The sequence below is a fragment of the Ips typographus genome, linkage group LG12 (genome assembly GCF_016097725.1).
Source record: "Ips typographus isolate SLU linkage group LG12, UJ_Ityp_2.0, whole genome shotgun sequence".
NCBI classification, from domain to species: Eukaryota; Metazoa; Arthropoda; class Insecta; order Coleoptera; family Curculionidae; genus Ips; species Ips typographus.
Genome location: NC_138433.1, coordinates 803,480 through 829,633, shown reverse-complemented (window position 1 = coordinate 829,633; position 26,154 = coordinate 803,480). Strand labels below are relative to the sequence as shown.

The following is a 26,154-nucleotide window of genomic DNA, read 5'->3' as shown; positions in this document are numbered from 1 at the left end:
GGAAGCAATTATTAAGATATTTTTTCCAATTAAAATTCGAGTCGATGGTCTGGAGGATTCTAGAATAATAATAATAATAAAAAAAAAGCAGAGCAAGGCAGTCAAGTGGCCGGCGAAATGAAAGGGCCCCATTGTTCGGAGCCAACAAACAGGCGACCAGGAGCCTCTTGTAATACCACTGGAATCGTAATAATAATGCGCACTTGCTCCCGCATGATACGTTTCGACGGGCATGAAATGCGATTGGAGGCCCCCTTTTTTACCCCACGACTAGGAAATACGGCAACGGTGCCACCAAAAAAAAAATACGCCATTTTGTGTTTAATCACACGTTTGATAACTGAAAATTGTGTAATAAGGTTCATAATCGCCTGCCATCTATTTTAATCTGTAAGGGCAAATTCTACTAAGATATCAGTTTGTTTCATGCCATTCTCAACCGTACGTACAAGTGTTTTTCAGGTTACTTTGACACAAATTTTCTTCATGACTGTACCAAATTTTGTTATGTTTTTTTATGTCATTGGATAGGAAATTTAATGAGCATTCCAAAAATGTGTTTTAAAACATGATTCGGTCACTCCAAGTAGGTTTTACAGGCCATTTTGTCTATGACTGTCCTTTCAAACTGTGTTTCTGGCAGTTCAGCTTTGACACAAATTTTCCTCATGACTGTACCAAATTTTGCAATTTTTTTTATGTCATTGGATAGGAAATTTAATGAGCATTCCAAAAATGTGCTTAAAAACATGATTCGGTTACTCCAAGTAGGTTTTACAGGCGATTTTGTCTATGACTGTCCTTTCAAACTGTGTTTCTGGCAGTTCAAACTTTGACACTAATTTTCTCCATGACTGTACCAAATTTTGTAATGTTTTTTTATGTCATTGGATAGGAAATTTAATGAGCATTCCAAAAATGTGCTTAAAAACATGATTTGGTCACTCCAAGTAGGTTTTACAGGCGATTTTGTCTATGAATGTCCTTTCAAACTGTGGTTCTGGCAGTTCAAGCTTTGACACAACTTTTCTTCATGACTGTAGCAAATTTTTTAATGTTTTTTTTATGTCATTGGATAGGAAATTTAATGAGCATTCCAAAAATGTGCTTAAAAACATGATTTGGTCACTCCAAGTAGGTTTAACAGGCGATTTTGTCCCTGACTGTCTTTTCAAACTGTGTTTCTGGCAGTTCAAACTTTGACACAAATTTTCTCCATGACTGTACCAAATTTTGTAATGTTTTTTTATGTCATTGGATAGGAAATTTAATGAGCATTCCAAAAATGTGCTTCAAACCATGATTCGATCACTCCAAGTAGGTTTTACAGGCGATTTTGTCTATGACTGTCCTTTCAAACTGTGTTTCTGGCAGTTCAAACTTTGACACTAATTTTCTCCATGACTGTACCAAATTTTGTAATGTTTTTTTATGTCATTGGATAGGAAATTTAATGAGCATTCCAAAAATGTGCTTAAAAACATGATTTGGTCACTCCAAGTAGATTTTACAGGCGATTCTATCAATGACTGTCTTTTCAAACTGTGTTTCTGGCAGTTCAAACTTTGACACAAATTTTCTTCATGACTGTACCAAATTTTGTAATGTTTTTTTATGTCATTGGATAGGAAATTTAATGAGCATTCCAAAAATGTGCTTAAAAACATGATTTGGTCACTCCAAGTAGGTTTAACAGGCGATTTTGTCCTTGACTGTCTTTTCAAACCGTCTTTCTGATAGTTTATATTTGGACTCCACTTTTCTCTCTGACTTTACCTGGTTTTGTAGTGTTTTTTATGTCATTGGATAGGAAATTTAATGAGCATTCCAAAAATGTGCTTAAAAACATGATTTGGTTACTCCAAGTAGGTTTTACAGGCGATTCTGTCTATGACTGTCCTTTCAAACTGTGTTTCTGGCAGTTCAAACTTTGACACAAATTTTCTCCATGACTGTACCAAATTTTGTAATGTTTTTTTATGTCATTGGATAGGAAATTTAATGAGCATTCCAAAAATGTGCTTAAAAACATGATTTGGTCACTCCAAGTAGGTTTAACAGGCGATTTTGTCCTTGACTGTCTTTTCAAACCGTCTTTCTGATAGTTTATATTTGGACTCCACTTTTCTCCCTGACTTTACCTGGTTTTGTAGTGTTTTTTATGTCATTGGATAGGAAATTTAATGAGCATTCCAAAAATGTGCTTAAAACTATGATTCGGTCACTCCAAGTAGGTTTTACAGGCGATTTTGTACTTGACTGTCCTTTAAACCGTGTTCCAATTTTAATTCTCAACTGATTTGTAAAAAGTGGCACCAAACCAGTTTTTCCTAAATAACTCAAAAACGGTGAAAGTTACAAAAAAATTGCAAGAGATCAAAAATATTCCTAATCAATTCCTTAACCAAACCTCGTAAGTTTGCAGGACCGTTTTTGCTTCTAATATACAGAGTGCGCATGAAAAGTATGGTGATCCAGTTTTTGCTAAATAACCCTGACTGTCAAACCGTGCTCAAAAATTGCAAAAATCAAGGTTTAGAACAGTTTTCTTACAGTATTTGATACAAAACATGTTTCTGAGATTTATGACAGCGGTCACGTGACTGTCTAGCTAAATTATTCTCCAAAACCACGTGAGATATTTCTTGTCAAAACATTTGCAAGAATTGCAGTTTAAAACTGTATGACAGTGCGTTTCTGACATGTATGACAGTTGTTTTGATAGCTGCCAGTAAAGTACTGGTAAATTACAAGTTGTTTAAATAATAATGACAGTAATAACAATAAAACCAAATTAAACTGGTCAAAATGGAACTTATTAGTAAATTGTCACACACTGAATTTTACTTTTCCAATTTAAATAACCGGTCACGTTAAATTTTAAGTAACTGACGTTTTTTTTTGGTTAGGTTGTACTTGTGCGTCATTTTCCTAGTAATTAAAAAAGAAGAAAATGTCAAATTTTAGGGTTGTATCAAGTTTTGAAAATTTCGCTTAGATTGAGCGCGTCTGCGGCATTTTTATCGTGTAAATACCGAATTGACAGTAACCTCGTGGCCCCCCCCAGATTCGACATCAATCCGAATTTTATGTTTTGGCGTTCGATAAATATTCCTACTCACCTATTATAAACTGTTTCAACGTTTTATGACTACACCCGTTATTAACACAATATCTGAAAGCTTTGTGGTGTTTAAGTACCAAGGTGGAAACGAAAATAAACCGACGCCCGGCAATATGGTTTGCCAGAATCCCTTTCTGTGTTTTTTTTTGTCTATTTTTAATTTACATTGTAATAAATGAATTTTTCCCTTCCGTCTGGACTGGCGTAAAAAATTGCAATCCCACCGTATAACACTAAAAGTATTGTGCGGTTCTAATTTCGGATAGAGACATTCCGCGATTCGTGCCAATCAATGACGTTATAGCCCGTCGTTTTGCCCACAAAACGCACAAGTATCAGAAATGCGGGTTGCATGTTAACACAAATCTCAGTGCCATCTAGTGTCGAACGGATAAACTAGTTTTGACGTAAATTATGCCGGGGCTTTTTTACACCATAACCCACCAATTTCGTATTTGTAAATAGTAAGCTTTTTAGGCTTATCTTTAAAATAGAACAATAGTCTTTCAAAAAAACTTACCCTACTTGCTTCTTGTTTGGTTAAAAAAGTGATCCTAAATCCTGGTTCTGCGTTAATTTTACGGACTTGTAGATTACAGCGGAAAGACAAAGGTTTTTCTTTAATTTGAATAACTAAACAGTAAACACAACCCGACAAAACACAAAACCTCACAAAATGTCGATTACTTTGGCAACTTTCAACTTGAATTGCGACGTTGCTAGTCAATGAGTAAATCTGACAATGCAGAGTTTGCAAGGCCATCTATCACAGTTTCACCGGTTTTGGCAGCAATTTTCACTAATTTTTCCTAGTTTTTTGTGGTGTATTAGGATGGTGAAACTTTAATACATGGCAACATAAAAAACTAACTTGAACTCAAACTCTGCGCTGTCAATGTCGCAATTGACGTTTCAAGTTGCCAAAAATGTCAACACATTTTGACAGTTGACATTTGTTGTTTTGTGTTGTGTCGGGTTGTGTTTTGTTATTCAAAATCAAGAAAAACCTTTTTCCTTCCACTGTATTCTACAACTAGTTCGTGTAGCCAGGCCGTAAAATTAACGCAAGAAGAACCAGGATATAGGATTGTTTTTAACCAAATACGAAGCAAGTAGGGGTAAGTTTTTTTGAAAGATACACCTGGCTTTTAGTAGTCTTTTTTTGTTGAATTTTGGTATAACTTGGGCTATTTTTGGGGCAAATCACTCATAATTTATCCTTGTTGTCCAACCGTGTAACAATCGAGATGAAACAGTCAATCCTGATCCAAATCCCAGCATAATATTCCTTAGAAGTAGTTTTTCCGTTCGATAACAGATGGCACTGAGAATACTGAGTGCGTAATGGTTTTGTGCAGTTGTACCCGGGCGCTGCAGATGCCATCTAACGTTAACGTAACCAAATTAAACTTATTCTGGATCTACTTTAATTCATCATGTGACACGTAAAATCTGTTTGTTCAACGTAGTCACGTGGAATTTTTTTAATTATAAATACATAATTAAATGAATAATTTGTGTCGATTGAAAAAATTTTTTTTTTGCAGTTTTTACTCTTTCTGGTTAATCCTGTAAATCTATTAATGACAGTCAGGGCCAGAATGCCACAGATGGGGTAAAAACGTAAACAATGTCTTCTCTCTGTTGATACGGTAAGAGATGGGGTTGGCAACAATGCATTCTTGTATACAATCGGCAACACCGTACCGTCACTATTGACAGTTGTCAGTCAGTAAGTCATATGTCATCAGTGTTGTTGTTGTTGGCATATTGGCGGGCAATGTCCTACTTTTGTTATAAGTTTTTCGTTACTATATTTTAAATAAATTCTTTAAGGTTTAATCCGAGTGTTACAATACAGTTACCCCTTTCATCAAGATGGATAGAACGCAACTACAACGTAGAAAGAGACGGGTAGAAACAAGTATGTTGGGCATGTCCCTAGCGAAGGTGAGGGGAATCACCCTCAAAAACCACTCAAAAGTAAGTTAATAATTTCCAATTCTAATGTGACTAGTAAATAAAAAAAATGTATTTTTGTAGATGACAGTTTATGTGTGAGTTTAACTCTGTTGTTCCTGGTGGAGAGATGAAATTTGGAAAGATTGTGACAGTTGAAGTAAACAAGTAAGTAGCCCATTCTTTCAGTGGTAAATAGAGGAAGTTTGTATATTGCGACAGAGTAATTGGAATAGGAATGAGATTGTGAATCAGACAAAGAGAAGGTCCTTTGGAATGATTACACATCTTTTGTGGTCTTTCATCAACTTTGCATGGCAAACAAAGTAAAGAGCCCTTAATCCGTTCGACGAGTAGCATCTCGCCCTTTGAGCATCGTCACTATTTAATTTGCGCAAGAAATAATTGTACGTAAACGTATTATCGTTAGCTTATGCCCTTCGTCTGATTTGCCAGCGAGTGAGAGAGATGGAAAATTGATATCAAAGGAACGGAACGACGACGGCGCCCTCTCTGTCGATTTATCCCGTTTCTGTGTAATTAAGTAATGGAAATCAAAGTCGCTCTGCTTTCTGATGTGACGCTATTTGTTTAAGAGTTAGAGCCAATCCGAATATTAGAATCGGCGCTATATTCTCCCTTTCTAGGGACATCAAACACGTTGTGATTAGTCCGAAAGCTTTTTTTCCTCTGATAAGGTTAATTGTGATTAGTCAGCGAAATTCAAATAATGCACGTCAGAAAGCCGGTGGCAGTGAGTGTGTATGTAAAGTAAACTCAGAAATTCTGATTATGAATTTGGAGGGCAAAGAGAACGGGATGTTTGTGTTTTGGGATTCAAACCAGACAAACACATACAGAGGGGGTTTGCAATCAAAGTGGGAATCTAGAAACAAACACGAGCGGACGGATAACTCTCTGCCACAAAGCAGAATGGAATATTACATGTCATTGTGCGGGGACATAATCCCTCCGAATGCGAAATCTGGCGCAAACTCGAGGAAATTTAAATTTTAGGTGGAACCGACATGTTCCCTTTGATGTTCCTCGACATGTTCCGGATTTAATTTTATCCTTTGCAACGATAAACTGCAATACTCAACTGAATTAACTTTCTAAGGTCATCGGTGCAGATGGAATTTAAGTTAGGTGAGCAAAAATAATTAAAATAATTACCCACTAACAATTTCGCGCACACCCTGTATACAGGCAACTGTATTCAAGTTCAAACGTTACGTAGTTTGGTTTAGTGGTCCATTAGGAACAATTTTGCATTCTGGTAGTTTTTTGGTAAATTTAACCGTTTTTGAAATATTTTCCAAAAACTACTTTGTTGCATTTTTTGTCGAAAATTAGTTTAAAACTTTAACACCCTGTATCTGGGTTATTTTTGGGAGTTTAGGGTGGTTCAACCACTCAATCAAATCGTCTTGAACTGCTCTTTTCAGTAGTGTAGAGGAAAAAATTGTATCTAAAAAATTGTGTACAGGGTGAGCAAAAATAGTGACCCACTAACAATTTCGCGCACACCCTGTATACAGGCAACTGTATTCAAGTTCAAACGTTACGTAGTTTGGTTTAGTGGTCCATTAGGAACAATTTTGCATTCTTGTAGTTTTTTTGTAAATTTAACCGTTTTTGAAATATTTTCCAAAAACTACTTTGTTGCATTTTTTGTCGAAAATTAGTTTAAAACTTTAACACCCTGTATCTGGGTTATTTTTGGGAGTTTAGGGTGGTTCAACCACTCAATCAAATCGTCTTGAACTGCTCTTTTCAGTAGTGTAGAGGAAAAAATTGTATCTAAAAAATTGTGTACAGGGTGAGCAAAAACAATGACCCACTAACAATTTCGTGCACACCCTGTATACACGCAACTGTATTCAAGTTCAAACGTTACGTAGTTTGGTTTAGTGGTCCATTAGGAACAATTTTGCATTCTTGTAGTTTTTTTGTAAATTTAACCGTTTTTGAAATATTTTCCAAAAACTATTTTGATGCATTTTTTGCTGAAAATTAGTTCAAAACTTCAACACCCTGTATCTGGGTTATTTTTGGGAGTTTAGGGTGGTTCAACCACTCAATCAAATCGTCTTGAACTGCTCTTTTCAGTAGTGTAGAGGAAAAAATTGTATCTAAAAAATTGTGTACAGGGTGAGCAAAAATAGTGACCCACTAACAATTTCACGCACACCCTGTATACATGCAACTGTATTCAAGTTCAAACGTTACGTAGTTTGGTTTAGTGGTCCATTAGGAACAATTTTGCATTCTTGTAGTTTTTTTGTAAATTTAACCGTTTTTGAAATATTTTCCAAAAACTATTTTGATGCATTTTTTGCCGAAAATTAGTTCAAAACTTCAACACCCTGTATCTGGGTTATTTTTGGGAGTTTAGGGTGGTTCAACCACTCAATCAAATCGTCTTGAACTGCTCTTTTCAGTAGTGTAGAGGAAAAAATTGTATCTAAAAAATTGTGTACAGGGTGAGCAAAAATAGTGACCCACTAACAATTTCGCGCACACCCTGTATACAGGCAACTGTATTCAAGTTCAAACGTTACGTAGTTTGGTTTAGTGGTCCATTAGGAACAATTTTGCATTCTGGTAGTTTTTTTGTAAATTTAACCGTTTTTGAAATATTTTCCAAAAACTACTTTGTTGCATTTTTTGTCGAAAATTAGTTTAAAACTTTAACACCCTGTATCTGGGTTATTTTTGGGAGTTTAGGGTGGTTCAACCACTCAATCAAATCGTCTTGAACTGCTCTTTTCAGTAGTGTAGAGGAAAAAATTGTATCTAAAAAATTGTGTACAGGGTGAGCAAAAATAGTGACCCACTAACAATTTCGCGCACACCCTGTATACAGGCAACTGTATTCAAGTTCAAACGTTACGTAGTTTGGTTTAGTGGTCCATTAGGAACAATTTTGCATTCTTGTAGTTTTTTTGTAAATTTAACCGTTTTTGAAATATTTTCCAAAAACTACTTTGTTGCATTTTTTGTCGAAAATTAGTTTAAAACTTTAACACCCTGTATCTGGGTTATTTTTGGGAGTTTAGGGTGGTTCAACCACTCAATCAAATCGTCTTGAACTGCTCTTTTCAGTAGTGTAGAGGAAAAAATTGTATCTAAAAAATTGTGTACAGGGTGAGCAAAAACAATGACCCACTAACAATTTCGTGCACACCCTGTATACACGCAACTGTATTCAAGTTCAAACGTTACGTAGTTTGGTTTAGTGGTCCATTAGGAACAATTTTGCATTCTTGTAGTTTTTTTGTAAATTTAACCGTTTTTGAAATATTTTCCAAAAACTATTTTGATGCATTTTTTGCTGAAAATTAGTTCAAAACTTCAACACCCTGTATCTGGGTTATTTTTGGGAGTTTAGGGTGGTTCAACCACTCAATCAAATCGTCTTGAACTGCTCTTTTCAGTAGTGTAGAGGAAAAAATTGTATCTAAAAAATTGTGTACAGGGTGAGCAAAAATAGTGACCCACTAACAATTTCACGCACACCCTGTATACATGCAACTGTATTCAAGTTCAAACGTTACGTAGTTTGGTTTAGTGGTCCATTAGGAACAATTTTGCATTCTTGTAGTTTTTTTGTAAATTTAACCGTTTTTGAAATATTTTCCAAAAACTATTTTGATGCATTTTTTGCCGAAAATTAGTTCAAAACTTCAACACCCTGTATCTGGGTTATTTTTGGGAGTTTAGGGTGGTTCAACCACTCAATCAAATCGTCTTGAACTGCTCTTTTCAGTAGTGTAGAGGAAAAAATTGTATCTAAAAAATTGTGTACAGGGTGAGCAAAAATAGTGACCCACTAACAATTTCACGCACACCCTGTATACATGCAACTGTATTCAAGTTCAAACGTTACGTAGTTTGGTTTAGTGGTCCATTAGGAACAATTTTGCATTCTGGTAGTTTTTTGGTAAATTTAACCGTTTTTGAAATATTTTCCAAAAACTATTTTGATGCATTTTTTGCCGAAAATTAGTTTAAAACTTTAACACCCTGTATCTGGGTTATTTTTGGGAGTTTAGGGTGGTTCAACCACTCAATCAAATCGTCTTGAACTGCTCTTTTCAGTAGTGTAGAGGAAAAAATTGTATCTAAAAAATTGTGTACAGGGTGAGCAAAAACAATGACCCACTAACAATTTCGTGCACACCCTGTATACACGCAACTGTATTCAAGTTCAAACGTTACGTAGTTTGGTTTAGTGGTCCATTAGGAACAATTTTGCATTCTGGTAGTTTTTTGGTAAATCTAACAGTTTTTGAAATATTTTCCAAAAACTATTTTGATGCATTTTTTGCTGAAAATTAGTTCAAAACTTCAACACCCTGTATCTGGGTTATTTTTGGGAGTTTAGGGTGGTTCAACCACTCAATCAAATCGTCTTGAACTGCTCTTTTCAGTAGTGTAGAGGAAAAAATTGTATCTAAAAAATTGTGTACAGGGTGAGCAAAAACAATGACCCACTAACAATTTCGTGCACACCCTGTATACACGCAACTGTATTCAAGTTCAAACGTTACGTAGTTTGGTTTAGTGGTCCATTAGGAACAATTTTGCATTCTGGTAGTTTTTTGGTAAATCTAACAGTTTTTGAAATATTTTCCAAAAACTATTTTGATGCATTTTTTGCTGAAAATTAGTTCAAAACTTCAACACCCTGTATCTGGGTTATTTTTGGGAGTTTAGGGTGGTTCAACCACTCAATCAAATCGTCTTGAACTGCTCTTTTCAGTAGTGTAGAGGAAAAAATTGTATCTAAAAAATTGTGTACAGGGTGAGCAAAAATAGTGACCCACTAACAATTTCACGCACACCCTGTATACATGCAACTGTATTCAAGTTCAAACGTTACGTAGTTTGGTTTAGTGGTCCATTAGGAACAATTTTGCATTCTGGTAGTTTTTTGGTAAATTTAACCGTTTTTGAAATATTTTCCAAAAACTATTTTGATGCATTTTTTGCCGAAAATTAGTTTAAAACTTTAACACCCTGTATCTGGGTTATTTTTGGGAGTTTAGGGTGGTTCAACCACTCAATCAAATCGTCTTGAACTGCTCTTTTCAGTAGTGTAGAGGAAAAAATTGTATCTAAAAAATTGTGTACAGGGTGAGCAAAAACAATGACCCACTAACAATTTCGTGCACACCCTGTATACACGCAACTGTATTCAAGTTCAAACGTTACGTAGTTTGGTTTAGTGGTCCATTAGGAACAATTTTGCATTCTGGTAGTTTTTTGGTAAATCTAACAGTTTTTGAAATATTTTCCAAAAACTATTTTGATGCATTTTTTGCTGAAAATTAGTTCAAAACTTCAACACCCTGTATCTGGGTTATTTTTGGGAGTTTAGGGTGGTTCAACCACTCAATCAAATCGTCTTGAACTGCTCTTTTCAGTAGTGTAGAGGAAAAAATTGTATCTAAAAAATTGTGTACAGGGTGAGCAAAAATAGTGACCCACTAACAATTTCACGCACACCCTGTATACATGCAACTGTATTCAAGTTCAAACGTTACGTAGTTTGGTTTAGTGGTCCATTAGGAACAATTTTGCATTCTGGTAGTTTTTTGGTAAATTTAACCGTTTTTGAAATATTTTCCAAAAGCTATTTTGATGCATTTTTTGCCGAAAATTAGTTCAAAACTTTAACACCCTGTATCTGGGTTATTTTTGGGAGTTTAGGGTGGTTCAACCACTCAATCAAATCGTCTTGAACTGCTCTTTTCAGTAGTGTAGAGGAAAAAATTGTATCTAAAAAATTGTGTACAGGGTGAGCAAAAACAATGACCCACTAACAATTTCGTGCACATCCTGTATACACGCAACTGTATTCAAGTTCAAACGTTACGTAGTTTGGTTTAGTGGTCCATTAGGAACAATTTTGCATTCTGGTAGTTTTTTGGTAAATCTAACAGTTTTTGAAATATTTTCCAAAAACTATTTTGATGCATTTTTTGCTGAAAATTAGTTCAAAACTTCAACACCCTGTATCTGGGTTATTTTTGGGAGTTTAGGGTGGTTCAACCACTCAATCAAATCGTCTTGAACTGCTCTTTTCTGTAGTGTAGAGGAAAAAATTGTGTACAGGGTGAGCAAAAATAGTAGAAAATGAAATTCCCTACAACTTTCATTTTTTAGATTTCTTTGTAGCTCAACAGTTTGGTGCATCCAGTCACTTTTTAGCCTTGTAACTCTTTAAGGAGGCCCTTAAGGATAAAAACACCTTAACACAATCTTGTAAAGGATGAAATTCTCTACAACTTTCTCTCCTTACCATTTTTTTGATATTTTTCATGGAACAGAGATATGGTGAGTTGAATTGAAACGAGTAACCGACAAAGACCAAACATGGAATTAATTACTATAGATAATAATGGAAAGAGACAAAAAGCTCGAACGTCCGCGATTGAATCGAAACGATGGTAATTAGTTGTTATTGTACGGTGGCAACACAAACATGTTGTCATAATGGGGCCCGAATGCCGACCATACACAGCCCCTTTTGTGTGCAAATATAATATGCGTGCACAGTTTTGACGTTCAATACGAGCCGTTTGTTCTCTTTGTTTGTTGCATTTTGGACGGTTTTTGCTGATTTTGTTCGCGGGACATCAAAGTCCCCGATTATTAGTCTGACAATTTCTAGTTTCAGATATCAACGCGGATTGAATTTATGGCGCTGTTTAACCGTACAACGGACACGGTACCGCTCTCCAGTACCAAACAGTCGTTAAACGAATGTAAAATGTACCGGTCGGACGTTTTACAACAAGTTTTACAACGTGCATCACCTTTTACCGCGACAACAAATAATATTGCTTTGGATCGTATATCGACAAAAGAAATTCCTTTATTTCTATCTTTTAGCTGAAGAATTCATCGATCCGCTTCTGCAAGCAAAATACAGGACATTCCTAATTGCTCTTGCAGCCCAACAAAAGTTTTTCCCAGGAGAGTTTACTGACGTTCTTCTTCTATCCTTACTCCCATTTGCATTCAAGTTGAGTTGGGAATGTGAAAACGGTCACAGTCTGACGACGTTCATACCCCCAAAGAAAATTAAGAACAAAAAGATTGGAAATCCGGAAAAATCAACTAAATTTCATTTTATAGGTTGATGAATGTTAATTTGACAGTTGGGACGTTTGGTTGTGTGATTTACACGTATTTTGAATTGTCCTGAACCTGTCCACTGTCCAAATATGTCCCATAAAGCTATAAAACTACAAAAACTTTCTTAAAAGATTGGAAATCAATAAAAACCAATTGAATTTCATTTTATAGGTTAATTAGTCATATTTTGACAGTTGGGACGTTTTTTTGTGTGTTTTACGCGTATTTTGAAATGTCCTGAACCTGTCAACTGTCCAAATATGTCCCATAAAGCTATAAAACTACAAAAACTTCCTTAAAATATTGTAAATCAGTAAAATTCAACTAAACTGCATTTTATAGGTTAATGAGTCATATTTTGACAGTTGGGACGTTTGGTTGTGTGATTTACACGTATTTTGAACTGTCCTGAACCTGTCCACTGTCCAAATATGTCCCATAAAGCTATAAAACTACAAAAACTTACTTAAAAGTAGTTAATAGATTGGAAATCAGTAAAAATCAACTGAATTTCATTTTATAGGTTAATGAGTCATATTTTGACAGTTGGGACGTTTGGTTGTGTGTTTTACATGTATTTTGAAATGTCCTGAACCTGTCAACTGTCCAAATATGTCTCATAAAGCTATAAAACTACAAAAACTTTCTTAAAAGATTGGAAATCCGTAAAAACCAACTGAATTTCATTTTATAAGTTAATGAGTAATATTTTGACAGTTGGGACGTTTGTCTATGTGTTTTACACGTATTTTGAACTGTCCTGAACCTGTCAACTGTCCAAATATGTCCCATAAAGCTATAAAACTACCAAACAACACAAAACTTGCGATTTGGCGAATGCGTTGCTATACTATTCGCAGGATAATCAATTAAAATGTACTAGACTTGTTTTCTTTTCAGAAAAATGATGGAAAACCTAATACAAACAGAAAATGATAAATAACGTTGGCAATCTGGTCTTTTATTAGTTTCCGCGTGTAATTTGTACGCCAGCAAACATTATAAAGGTAATAATTTAAACAGTAGCAATTCCTAGACACTTTAACGTATTTCAAGACCAAATTTGGTCGTTTGGAACGTTAGGGGGGAACTAAAATCAATTTACAAACCTGAAAAGAAGCAGGGAATTTATGCAAATTGGGAATCACTACAATTCCTCAGGGAATTTCTGAAAAAAAGTAGGGAAATTCCCCAACTTGTACTGGTTTGACCCAGGACGATCGATGATGCTTTCGTTTTAACTTTTATGGCTTTTCATATACATAAAACCGCTAGATTTATGTAAACCGAAGGCAGGTAGCCATTTCTAGACACTTTCCAACCCGTCCATGTTTGGTATAATTTATTTACTTGCTACTGTAACGGTTCTATGATGTATTTAGCACTCACCCTAGTCCGGTCCTGTTGTTCTGGATGTTGTTGGAGCAAAAGTTGTTCCCTGGCCATTTGTAGTTGCATAATCAGTTCTGACAGTTTTCGATCCTTTTCCATTAAATTGTCGCAGGATAACGCTTGTTGGATGGCCGCTCCAGGCTCCACATCTCTGCAAAAGTTCATTGATTCATCAGTCAATTCATAAATCGTGGGTTGTGATTGGTTAAAAAAAAATGTTTGTATAGCACATAGTAGGCCATGACAAGCTGAATCGAACGACGTAACAGTCCCATATGAATTAGTGGTAATTTTGGCTTTTGAATGTTCAGAAACTGTACACTTTTTGTACGGCACATGTACAAGCAGAATTAATGGGTGTAAAAACATACAGGGTGTCCCATTTAAAATACTGCATTTTTGGTTGCTTTATATTATAACTGTTGATGAAAATTCAGGTTCAATCATCTCAAAGATCGTTGAAAAGCAATTCCGGTTGCATATCATCAAGGTTATGAGCAATAAAAAGGTTCTTATGCGTGTTGCACATATAAAATGCTCCTTCTCTGAGCGAACCGGCGTAATTTTCATCTTCCCAGATCGAATCGGAATAATTTAAATACGAAATGCCCCTTTCGGTATCTCGTAAACTAGCAGATTTAATGTCGCGACGTTTTATGTTTGCCAATCATCATCAGGATTTTTTCCGCGTTTTTCGTGTATTATTATGAATGAATCGATAAATTATCGACTCGGGAGTCATTAAAAGACAATCGAAAGTGAAACGGACGACGTTACATCATCGATTATCGGTTGTTTTGGGGCAGAGTTCATATCGATTTATTTTGAGGGCAAGGCTACGTCGTATTATATTTACGGATCTCAATTTTGTAGTAATAATCATTAATAGCTTTTTGTTTCCCGACTATTTTTAATTTTAACGCAATTCTGTCAAAAATTCGGGCAAATTACAGCCCTTAAAGGGTTCTATCCGCGCTGAAAGTGTCAATTACACCTCTCTTACCGTTTTCGAGACAATTCAAAAAATAATAGCAGATTCACTTGAAAATTATATAAAGTCAGGTCTTTACGTACATTTTTGCTGTCTTTCAATTTTTTCGTAACTGTCACCGTTTCTGAGTTATTTAGCAAAAACTGGTTTGATGCAACAAATTTTCAAATCACTCCAAATTGAGGTTTAAAATTTGAACACCCTGTAACTCGGTTATTTTAGGGAGTTTAGGGTGGTTCAACCACTTAAAAGAACCGTCTTGAGCTCCTCTTTCCAGTGGTGTTGAGCAAAAAAATATATCTGAAAAATTGCGTACAGGGTGACCAAAAATAGTCAATCACCATACTTTTCATGCACACCCTGTATACTGGAAGCAAAAACGGTCCCGTAAACTTACGGTGTTTGGTTAAGGAATTGATTAAAAACATTTTTGGTCTCTTGCAATTTTTTTGTAACTGTCACCGTTTTTGAGTTATTTAAGAAAAACTGTTTTGATGCAACAAATTGTCAAATCCAGTTGATTGAAATTTGAACACTCTGTAACTCGGTTATTTTAGGGAGTTTAGGGTGGTTCAACCACTTAAAAGAACCGTCTTGAGCTCCTCTTTCCAGTGGTGTTGAGCAAAAAATTATATCTGAAAAATTGCGTACAGGGTGACCAAAAATAGTCAATCACCATACTTTACAGGCACACCCTGTATACTGGAAACGAAAACGGTCCTGCAAACTTACGGTGTTTGGTTAAGGAATTGATTAAGAACATTTTTGGTCTCTTGCAATTTTTTTGTAACTTTTACCGTTTTTGAGTTATTTTAAAAAAACTGGTTTGATGCAATACATTGATAAGTCAGTTTAAAGGACAGTCAGGGACAAAATCGCTTGTAAAACCTACTTGGAGTGAGAAGGTGACTGTTTTAAGCACATTTTTGGAATCCTCGTTAAATTTCCTATCCAATACCATTAAAAACAGTACAAGATTTAGTACAGTCAAGAATAAATTGGTGCCAAAGTTTGAACTGCCACAAACACAGATTGGAAGGACAGTCAGGGACAAAATCGAATGTAAAACGTACTTGGAGTGAGAAAGTGACTGTTTTAAGCACATTTTTGGAATCCTCGTTAAATTTCCTATCCAATAACATTAAACACACTACAAGATTTAGTACAGTCAGGGAGAAAAGCGGTGTCATAGTTTGAACTGTCACACACACAGATTGGAGGTACAGTGGGGGACAAAATCGCTTGTAAAACCTACTTGGAGTGAGAAAGTGACTGTTTTAAGCACATTTTTGGAATCCTCGTTAAATTTCCTATCGAATAACATTATAAACACTATAAGATTTAGTACAGTCAGGGAGAAAAGTTGTGTCATAGTTTGAACTGTCGCACACACAGATTGGAGGTACAGTGAGGGACAAAATCGCTTGTAAAACCTACTTGGATTAAGAAAATGACTGTTTTAAGCACATTTTTGGAATCCTCGTTAAATTTCCTATCCAATAACATTAAAAACACTACAAGATTTAGTACAGTCAGGGAGAAAAGCGGTGTCATAGTTTGAACTGTCGCACACACAGATTGGAGGTACAGTGGGGGACAAAATCGCTTGTAAAACCTACTTGGAGTGAGAAAGTGACTGTTTTAAGCACATTTTTGGAATCCTCGTTAAATTTCCTATCCAATAACATTAAAAACACTACAAGATTTAGTACAGTCAGGGAAAAAAGTTGTGCCAAAATTTGAACTGCCACAAACACAGATTGAAAGGACAGTGAGGGACAAAATCGCTTTTAAAACCTACTTGGAGTAAGAAAATGACAGTTTTAAGCATATTTTTGGAATCCTCATTAAATTTCCTATCTAATGACATATAAAAACACTCCAAAATCAGATAAAGTCAGGGAGAAAAGTGGCGTCAAATTATAAACTGTCAGAAGGACAGTTTGAAAAGATAGTTTGGGATAAAAACCCAGTTGGAGTGACAAAATGACAGTTTTAAGCACATTTTTAGAATCTTCATTAAATTTCCTATCCAACAATCTGAAAAAACACACACAGAGAGTACCTTAAAAACAAGTCTTTGACAGGGCAGTATTCGGACAAATTTCCAGATTAAAAAACAGGACCGTAATTCACGAAACGGTATCATGAATAAATAAGCTGTGACTTGAAAGTTGGTTTTTGAGAAAACGATTGATTTGACAGTAAAAAGGTACAGAAGACAAACTAAGCTCCCTGAAAGGTTCTAATAGTCCTGAAAGTTTCAACTTAATACCTCTAACCGTTTAGGAGTAAAGTATACTTACGAGTTATGGGAGTTTGGTGTCGAGGATGGAGTAGGTCGATCCTCCCTCACAGAACTGTGGCTGATTTTTGAGGTTAGTCTTTTGAGAACATCATCCATACTGCGTTTTAAAGGATGCAAGGAACTATTATTATTCATTAAACTATTGTTGTTGTTATTATAACTAAAGTTGTTCTTCAAGTCCAAATTGGGGGAACTACACTCTGACGAGTTCCTCCGCCTCTCCATCTCCTCGTTGTGCAACGACAAGCTGGATATACACGGTGATACTGACGTAATCATGGCTTGGGGCCCGTCCTTGTTGGACATTTTGGCCGTTTTCGAGGGTATTTGATCCTCGTGGTCGACGTCTTCCAGGTCACTGCCACAACCACTAGGAGACGACGATTCGGACAGTTTGTGGTAGACTTCTTCTTCGCATATGTCGCTGCTGGTTTCGTCCAGGTCTGTTAAACCGCCGCCGTCGCTGCCGCCCCCCTGGATCGGGGGCGGTTCGGTAGAGCCGCCTTCTTGAAGCTTGGTCGGCGGCGATTTCCTTTTCGATGACATAGTCCTGCAACAGGAAACCGGATATGACGTATTGACCGAAACCGGAAATGGAAAGGAGTTGGTCTTGAGTATTCAAATTGGGCGGTCATTTTCAATCTTCCTTTTGATTACATTTCCGTTTTTTTTTTTTTCAATCATTTTGATTTGCATTAGAACAATTAAACATTAATCAGGGGTCAAGTTGTTATCAAAGACATTATTTTAACTAGTGTGGTAATACACGCGTGCTACACATGAACTTGATCGATAAGTTTGGTTACAATCTAATGTAAATTGCGTATTGAATCCTTGAATTCGTACATTGTTTCAGTTATTGATTTGCAGGACCGTAATAAGGTAATATATCCCCTTAAAACCTCTCCAGTAACTTATTAACTTTTCCTGCTTGGTTTTTGCTGTTTCTGCGAAACTAGGATTTTTTACAAAAATGTTGCAGTACCGCCCTGGGTTTCAGGTTAAATTTAGTAGCTTCAGTGCCCAAATCCCAACTTTTCTGCCTAAATGTGTTTTTTGTTAGGTTTTGTTGTGTGATGTTAACTAGGATTTTTTCTACAAAATATTGCAATACGGCCCTGAATTTTGAATTAAATTTATTAGCCTCAGTGAGGGTTTCAGGTCCGTAACTGCTCAAATACCCAACTCTTTCAAAATTTCAACTCTCCGGACTCTTGGAATGTAACTTATACAGTTTTGAAAGCTCCATTGGAAAAACCTCGTTTAAACTGGAAAAATTCGGTAATTTTTCCCATTACAGACCTGGACAGTGATTGACAAATTTTCTACAGTGACTTTTTGGTTTTAATTTCTGAAAATGTCAACCTCCCCGGACGCTTAGAATGTGACTTATACAGTTTTGCAAGTTCCTTTGTAAAAACCTCGTTTAAACTGGAAAAATTCGGTAATTTGTCCCATTACAGACCTGGACACATTTTCTACAGTGACTTTACTATTTTAGCTTTAATCTCTACAAATTTTAAATTCCCCGGTTGCTTAGAATGTGACTTAGACAGTTTTGAAAGCTCCATTATAAAAACCTTGTTTAAACTGAAAAAAATTGGTATTTTACCCCAGTACGGACCTGGACAGTGATTGACAAATTTTCTACAGTGACTTTTTGGTATTTTGGTTTTAATTTCTGAAAATGTCAACCTCCCCGGACGCTTAGAATGTGACTTAGACAGTTTTGAAAGTTCCATTATTAAAACCTCGTTGAAACTGGAAAAATTCGGTAATTTTTCCCATTACAGACCTGGACAGTGATTGACAATTTTTTTTGAGTGACATTAGTATTTTGGGTTTTGTTTCTGAAAATGTCAACCTCCCTGGAGGCTTAGAATGTGATTAATACAGTTTTGAGAGCTCCATTGTAAAAACCTCGTTTAAACTGAAAAAATTTGGTATTTTACCCCAGTACGGACCTGGACAGTGATTGACAAATTTTTTACAGTGACTTTTTGGTATTTTGGTTTTAATTTCTGAAAATGTCAACCTTCCCGGACGCTTAGAATGTGATTTATACAGTTTTGAAAGCTCCATTGTAAAAAACCTCGTTTAAACTGGAAAAATTTGGTAATTTTTCCCATTACAGACCTGGACACATTTTCTGCAGTGACTTTTCTATTTTAGCTTTAATCTCTGAAAATTTCAATTTTCCCGGTTGCTTAGAATTTGACTTATACAGTTTTGAAAGCTTCATTGTAAAAACCTCATGTAAACTAGAAAAATTCGGTAATTTTTCCCATTACAGACCTGGACAGTGATTGGCACATTTTCTACAGTAACTTTAGTATTTCAGCTTTAATCTCTACAAATTTCAACTTCCCCGGTTGCTTAGAATGTGACTTACACAGTTTTGAAAGCTCCATTATAAAAACCTTGTTTAAACTGGAAAAATTTGGTATTTTACCCCAATACGGACCTGGACAGTGATTGACAAATTTTCTACAGTGACTTTTTGGTATTTTGGTTTTAATTTCTGAAAATGTCAACCTCCCCGGACGCTTAGAACGTGATTTATACAGTTTTGAAAGCTCCATTATAAAAACCTCGTTTAAACTGGAAAAATTCGGTAATTTTTCCCATTACAGACCTGGACAGTGATTGGCACATTTTCTACAGTGACTTTAGTATTTTAGCTTTAATCTCTAAAAATGTCAACTTCTCCGGTTGCTTAGAATGTGACTTAGACAGTTTTGAAAGCTCCATTATTAAAACCTCGTTGAAACTGGAAAAATTCGGTAATTTGTCCCATTACTGTCTTGGACAGTGATTGACAATATTTTTTGAGTGACATTAGTATTTTAGGTTTAATTTCTGAAAATGTCAACCTCCCCGGACGCTTAGAATGTGACTTATACAGTTTTGCAAGCTCCATTATAGAAACCTCGTTTAAACTGGAAAAATTTGGTATTTTCCCCCAGTACAGACCTGGACAGTGGCAGACAAATTTTCTACACTGACATTTTGACTTTAATCTCACAAAAACATTGTGAGTAGTTTAGAATGTGACTGGCATAATTAGGTATTTCCTATTGTCGAATTTTATTCCGAAAAATGTATTAGGAGTTTAATAATTGTTCTGATACTTTCACTGTACTCTGTGCAAATTTCAGTGGTGGAGGTTTGAATGTGACTGTTATGGTCAGACGTTGGGCGCCAAATTTGAAACATTAGGAGCCCAACGTGTGGTTTGAATAAAAAACTTAAAATGTCCACATTGTTCGTTTCTAAGGACGTTTACGTGCGAATTCGTATGGAAACTCAATTGAATCATTCATTTAAATTCGAAACTAAGGGATGAAGTGGGGCGGTTGGGTAAATAAGGGAAATCGGCTGCTGCAGGAACGAGTTCCGCCTTATTTCCCCGCTTATTGCAAAGAAAATATTATTAAGAAAGTTGAAAGGATGGAAAATAATAAGTGCGAGAGCGCCGACTTGAAAGGACGTCCCCGAATTGAAACAGAAATAATATAATAAACGAAGAAAATATTTATTTTTCACGGAAATTAGATTTGTTTTTGTAGCAAAAAAATTGGATCGATACAACTCGAAGGACCATCCCTAAATTACCTTCTTCTGTACAGAAAAATTTGACTTTTTATTGTCGGGATCTGGAACTATTTTAAAGTGGGGGATTGTAAGGAACTATTTAAAAGAATGAAATCTTTGTTCTTTCCGTCGATAGAAAACATCTGTTTCTACTCAAGATTAGGCACTCGACTGGCTTAATGGCAAAACTACGGTCCACATGTGGTCGTGTGGGTGAATCGACCTGATTTTCAAACTAGGAATGTGCTCAAACGATTACAATTGAGCTCAAAATGCCTGGAACAAACCGACTGCAAAACAATCGACAAAATGCACGGCAACTTTCTGTCACAACTCACGCAATCAGTGATAGGAATGTGATTGTAAGTGAAACAGTAAAGGAGAACATCCCTACTAATTTACCATGTGTTCGGAAAGGTTCCAGAGCCCCCCCAAAAACCGATAATTCATTGTTTCCCGTTCGGATCGGATTTCTCCCACTGACCTGGACCCTGAAAAGTGGTTGCAAATGCACCCCTCGTTCTATTTTTTTTTGAAGGTTAAGAGGGCGAAATCCGCTTCTTCCCACACTTAAGTTGTTCCAAATGGTGCCAGTCACAGTCTAAACCCTGATTTTTTCCAGGAATTTGCATTACAAGGTAGTATATAATAATTGATAGGGGATTAACCCTTGAGTGAAGTTAGTCACAGTCTAAACTATCCACCAGTCTGATTTTTTCAAAAAACGTTTCAGCTTAAATGCTCACTGTACAGTAATATCTTGGAATTGAGACACTTTTTTGGGTCACTGTGTAGCCCCGAATGTGTACAGGGTAACTGGTTACAATGTCAAATACAAAAGTTATAGACCTGAAGGTTTTGCAGGATTTACTTTTTGTAATACCGGGTGGATCAAAAAAGCTATACTACATATACTACAGAGTTTTTTTTTTAAATGAATATCCCATCGTATTATTCTGATTCCGAACCTAACCTAACCTAACATCAGCACTTTTCAAAATAATTAGGATTGTGTCTTCGCTTCTGGACAACACATTCCCGGTAAAAGTGATCAAAAGAGCATTTCACGGGCTACAAATCGGTATATTGAACCACCCTGTAACTGTCAAAATAACAGAGTTATGGACTGTCAAAGTGAAAACTGTCCAATTTAAACTGTACAGCAAACCACTCAGTTTGAACAGTGAATAACTCAGTTAGTCGACGTTTTAGGTAAAAACGCTATACAGAGTAGTCAAAAGACAATATCAAGGGCTACAAATTGATAAACTGAACCACCCTGTAGCTGTCAAAATATCAAAGTTATGGACTGTTAAAGTGAAAACTGTCAAATTCAAACTTTACAGCAAACAAGTGAGGTGTAACAGTAAATAACTCGGTTATTTGACATTTTAGGTAAAAACCCTATAAAAGGTGGTCAAAAGGGAATTTCAAGGACTACAAATTGGTATATTGAACCACCCTGTAACTATCAAAATAACAGAGTTATTGACAGTACTATAGAGTAGTTTACAGGGTGAAAATTGTGTATTTACGAGTAAACTGAACTGGAATTGTATCAACATAAATACCTGGATCGGTTTTCCAAACGTCCGCTCATCCATAAACCAATATGAAGGACCAATAATCGATTTGTTTTGATAATAACATCAGAGAGTTTTCTGTTTGGTTCAAAAGAGAGGGAAAATAGCATGTAGCATTATCCGGAAAAGAGACCTTTTCAAACAGAGACGGAGCTAGTACACAATGGGGTGTCATCAGGTTCACTTGTTCATCGAGGGAGTCTCATATACACTTGACCCAATCTAGGGATTTATTGTCCCTATGCGCGTCATTAAGGGACAAAAAACGCACATACTGTTTTATTAATATCCCCATCTTTGTCCTTCTCGTGATCGATATCGCGTTTTAAGACTTAGGTCGGATTGTTCTCCAGACAAAACATAATGAAAATAAAAGCAAAACGGGCTCCTATTTCAAGAGAGAACACAAAGAGGACACTTATTCTTGTACCGGGTGTATAAATAGCGGCCTTTACGAATTAATTCACATGAGAGATTTATTTTTCATTCACGTTTGTTTCCGAACAAAAACGAAAATTTCAAATTGTGCTAGACAACTTACAGCCTTGATTTTTTCACCCAACACTGTGGCACTGTAATAGTCTAGAAAATTTCAAGCCAATCACATGAAGTACAGAGCCGTAACGTTTAGTTTAAGTTAAAGCAGTCCTTGAATGGTAAATCCTATTCAATAAGTGTCCCGTCCAGTGACGTGTGCCAGTGCCAGTTCATTGATTCCAATCTTTGACAAATAGAAACAATCTAACCTTATTTGCAGGCTAAATGTCAGTTTGGTTAACAATTTGTATTTTTTTCAGTGAAACATCGTGAAATGGTATGAAAACCGTGTTATTCTTCGGTTTACACCCCCTTGAAGCATTAGTTACAGGAAAAGGTCAGGAAATCCACTAGGAAAACTTAATCCACTACTTTCATGTAAGTAGTTCAATCACATCTGTTTTTCTCAAGTTAGTTTGCATTTAAACTGGGTCCCTGTCACTTGTTTGTTAGGTTAAAGCAGTCCTTGAATGGTAAATCCCACTTTAATAGGTTTGTCATTGGTAAAAAACCTTTTATCTGAACTACGGCATGTCCCGTCCAGTGATGTGTGCCAGCGCGAGTTCATTGATTCGAATTTTTGACAAATGAAAACCTGAAAGTGAACCTCTAACCTCACTTGAAGCCTAAATGTCAGTTTGGTTAACAATTTGTATTTTTTTCAGTGAAACTCGTGAAAGTGTATGAAAACAGTGTTATTCTTTGGTTTGGTGCGTGCACAAGACGAGTTTACACCCACATGAAGCACCAGTTACAGGAAAATCAGGAAATCCAGGAGGAAAACTTAACGGAGTACTTTCATGTAAGTAATTCAATCACATCTGTTTTTCTCAAGTTAGTTTGCATTTAAACTGGATCCCTGTCACTTGTTTGTTAGGTTAAAGCAGTCCTTGAATGGTAAATCCCACTTTAATAAGTAATAGTTTGTCACTGGTAAAAAACCTTTTATCTGAACTACGGCATGTCCCGTCCAGTGATGTGTGCCAGCGGGAGTTCATTGATTCGAATTTTTGACAAATGAAAACCTGAAAGTGAACCTCTAACCTCACTTGCAGGCTAAATGTCAGTTTGGCTAACAATTTGTGTTTTTTTTCAGTGAAACTCGTGAAAGTGTATGAAAACAGTGTTATTCTTTGGTTTGGTGCGTGCACAAAACGAGTTTACACCCACTTGAAGCACCAGTTACAGGAAATCCAGGAGGAAAACTTAACGGAGTACTTTCATGTAAGTAGTTCAATCACATCTGTTTTTCTCAAATTAGTTTACATTTAAATTGTGTCCCTGTCACTATAGTTTGTTGAGAAAGCAGTCCTTGAAAAGTAAATCCCACTTTAATAGGTAATAGTTTGTCACTGGTAAAAAACCTTTTATCTGAACTACGGCATGTCCCGTCCAGTGATGTGTGCCAGTGCGAGTTCATTGATTCGGATTTTTGACAAATACCAACAACCTGAAAGTAAATCTAACCTCACTTGAAGCCTAAATGTCAGTTTGGTTAACAATTTGTATTTTTTGTAGCAAAACATAGTGAAAGTGTATGAAAACAGTGTTATTCTTTGGTTTGGTGCGTGCACAAGACGAGTTTACAGCCACTTGAAGCACCAGTTACAGGAAAAGGTTAGGAAAACCAAGAGGAAAACTTTCATGTAAGTAGTTCAATCACATCTGTTTTTCTCAAGTTAGTTTGCATTTAAACTGGGTCCCTGTCACTAGTTTATTATGTTAAAGTCCCTCAACATTAATGGTAAATCACAGCACAATAAGTAGCTTGAGATTATAGTCAAAAAAGTAATTTTTTGAACAATCACAAACAACAAAATAAAAACAGTAAACAGTTAAAAAAACTAGTTATTACTATACTGACTTTAATAATTTAAACTCTAGTATTTACAAACATACGTTGCTTAGACTGTGACTGAAGGCATTTTGAAGTAATTAACTAACGTACATACTGAGCGTTAGTTGTGTATTAAAAACAAAACTCCATAATCAAGGTTGGCGACAAGTATGTTTTACAGTATACTTTTGTTAGGAGCTGTCAAAAAACAATGGGCAGTCAGTTTCACAACACACAAACGTCAATAGTGTATTGTGGGTTGCTTATACACAGCTAAATGCTGAGCTGGAAAATTTGGAAATAATAAATGGTTTCACCATAAAAAACCTTAGCAATAAAACTTCTCCGAATATGACGATTATGATAAATGCGATTCCTGAAGTAAACAACGGGCCTGTGTTTGTGTGTGTTATTGTAAGGAAGCGCACATCCGCCCTCTCCTATATTTATATGAAATATAGCCTTGTCTTTGTCGAACAATTCAGGACAAGTAGACTTTTGTCCCGAGTTTGATGATCCGTCCTTAAACGGTTCAAAGAATCTTCTGGGGGGATACAAATGGATTGTCAATGGAATACATTAACTTTTTTCCCTTCTAGAAAAAACACGAAACAGTCATTGGTGTTAAACTAGTGATGTTATTGAGGAAGCATTAACTGAAGCACAAGAATGTCTTCGTTTCAGTGTAGAATCTTATCAAGTTGCGTAGGAATGTTCACTCTTTTACTTATACACATAACTGGTCTCAATTATTGACTCCGATCTGAATTATGCAGACACAGGACAAGATTTCCTAACGGTACCGCAGCGATAATCTGAAATTAGCTGACCAGTTTGGCTAGAATAATAACAAGCAGATTACTTGTCACGAAATTAGGTATAACTTCTTTGCTTTTATATTCTATAATTGGCCATTTCCTTTGATGCCAATTTTATGCTTTTTTCCTTCGACTTGTACTTGTAACCGTCAGGATTAAACGCTGCTAAACTGCACTAATCATTTGATTGAATTACGGTCCTGTAAATTTAGCAGGATTGTGTGTGTTTTTTTCCCCCCCGAAACTTTCTCCGGTTCCGTTATGCCCACCATAAAAGTGTATCAAGTTGACCGTTCTCGATATCCTTATACATGTAATAATTCACTAATTAAAGACAGTATAATAATGCCCTCCCCCCCCCTGTAATTTATATGGTAATTTAGATTACGTAACGTCAAAAAAAAAAAAAAGAAGATAAACGTTTGCATCTCATTAGGTCCTCGCTTTGATTGTTTCCCATCGTATCGCTATTTTGTAAAGTGAACAACCTTTTCAAAATCCCAAACCGGTTCGACGATTACCATAACAATTGTCCCCTTGGAAGAAACTCGCATCTCCACAAAACAACCTGTTAATTGTGTAATTATTTCAGAGATACTTTTTTTGTGGACGGGACTGTCCGCACGAACGACCGATTCAGTTAAAAGTTTGTAAATATATGGCCAGTCCAGTGATGTGTGCCAGTTCATTGATTCCAGCCTAACCTCACTTGAAGCCTAAACGTCAGTTTGGCTAACAATTTGTATTTTTTTCAGTGAAATGGTATGAAAACAGTGTTATTCTGTGGTTTACACCCACTTGAAGCATCGGTTACAGGAAAAGGTCAGAAAATCCACGAGGAAACTTAATCGACTACTTGCAT

General features: G+C 36.0%; 1 protein-coding gene and 1 long non-coding RNA gene across 4 annotated transcripts in view; one reads left to right on the top strand and one right to left on the bottom strand.

Moving 5' to 3' along the window:
- LOC145736554 (uncharacterized) overlaps positions 1-26,154 on the bottom strand; it is a 113,027-nt gene that overhangs the window by 33,037 nt on the left and 53,836 nt on the right. For all 3 annotated transcript variants that reach the window (XM_081991011.1, XM_081991009.1, XM_081991010.1), the window contains exons 2-3: positions 16,922-17,473; positions 13,622-13,775 (exon numbers count right to left, since the gene is read on the bottom strand). In XM_081991011.1, the coding sequence (XP_081847137.1) occupies positions 13,622-13,775; positions 16,922-17,469 (702 nt within the window). In that variant the 5' untranslated portion in view covers positions 17,470-17,473. The remainder of the gene's footprint in view (positions 1-13,621; positions 13,776-16,921; positions 17,474-26,154) is intronic.
- LOC145736565 (uncharacterized) lies at positions 23,265-26,035 on the top strand. The gene is made up of 2 exons (XR_014180007.1): positions 23,265-23,439; positions 25,885-26,035. It is a non-coding gene; the product is annotated as an uncharacterized LOC145736565 (long non-coding RNA).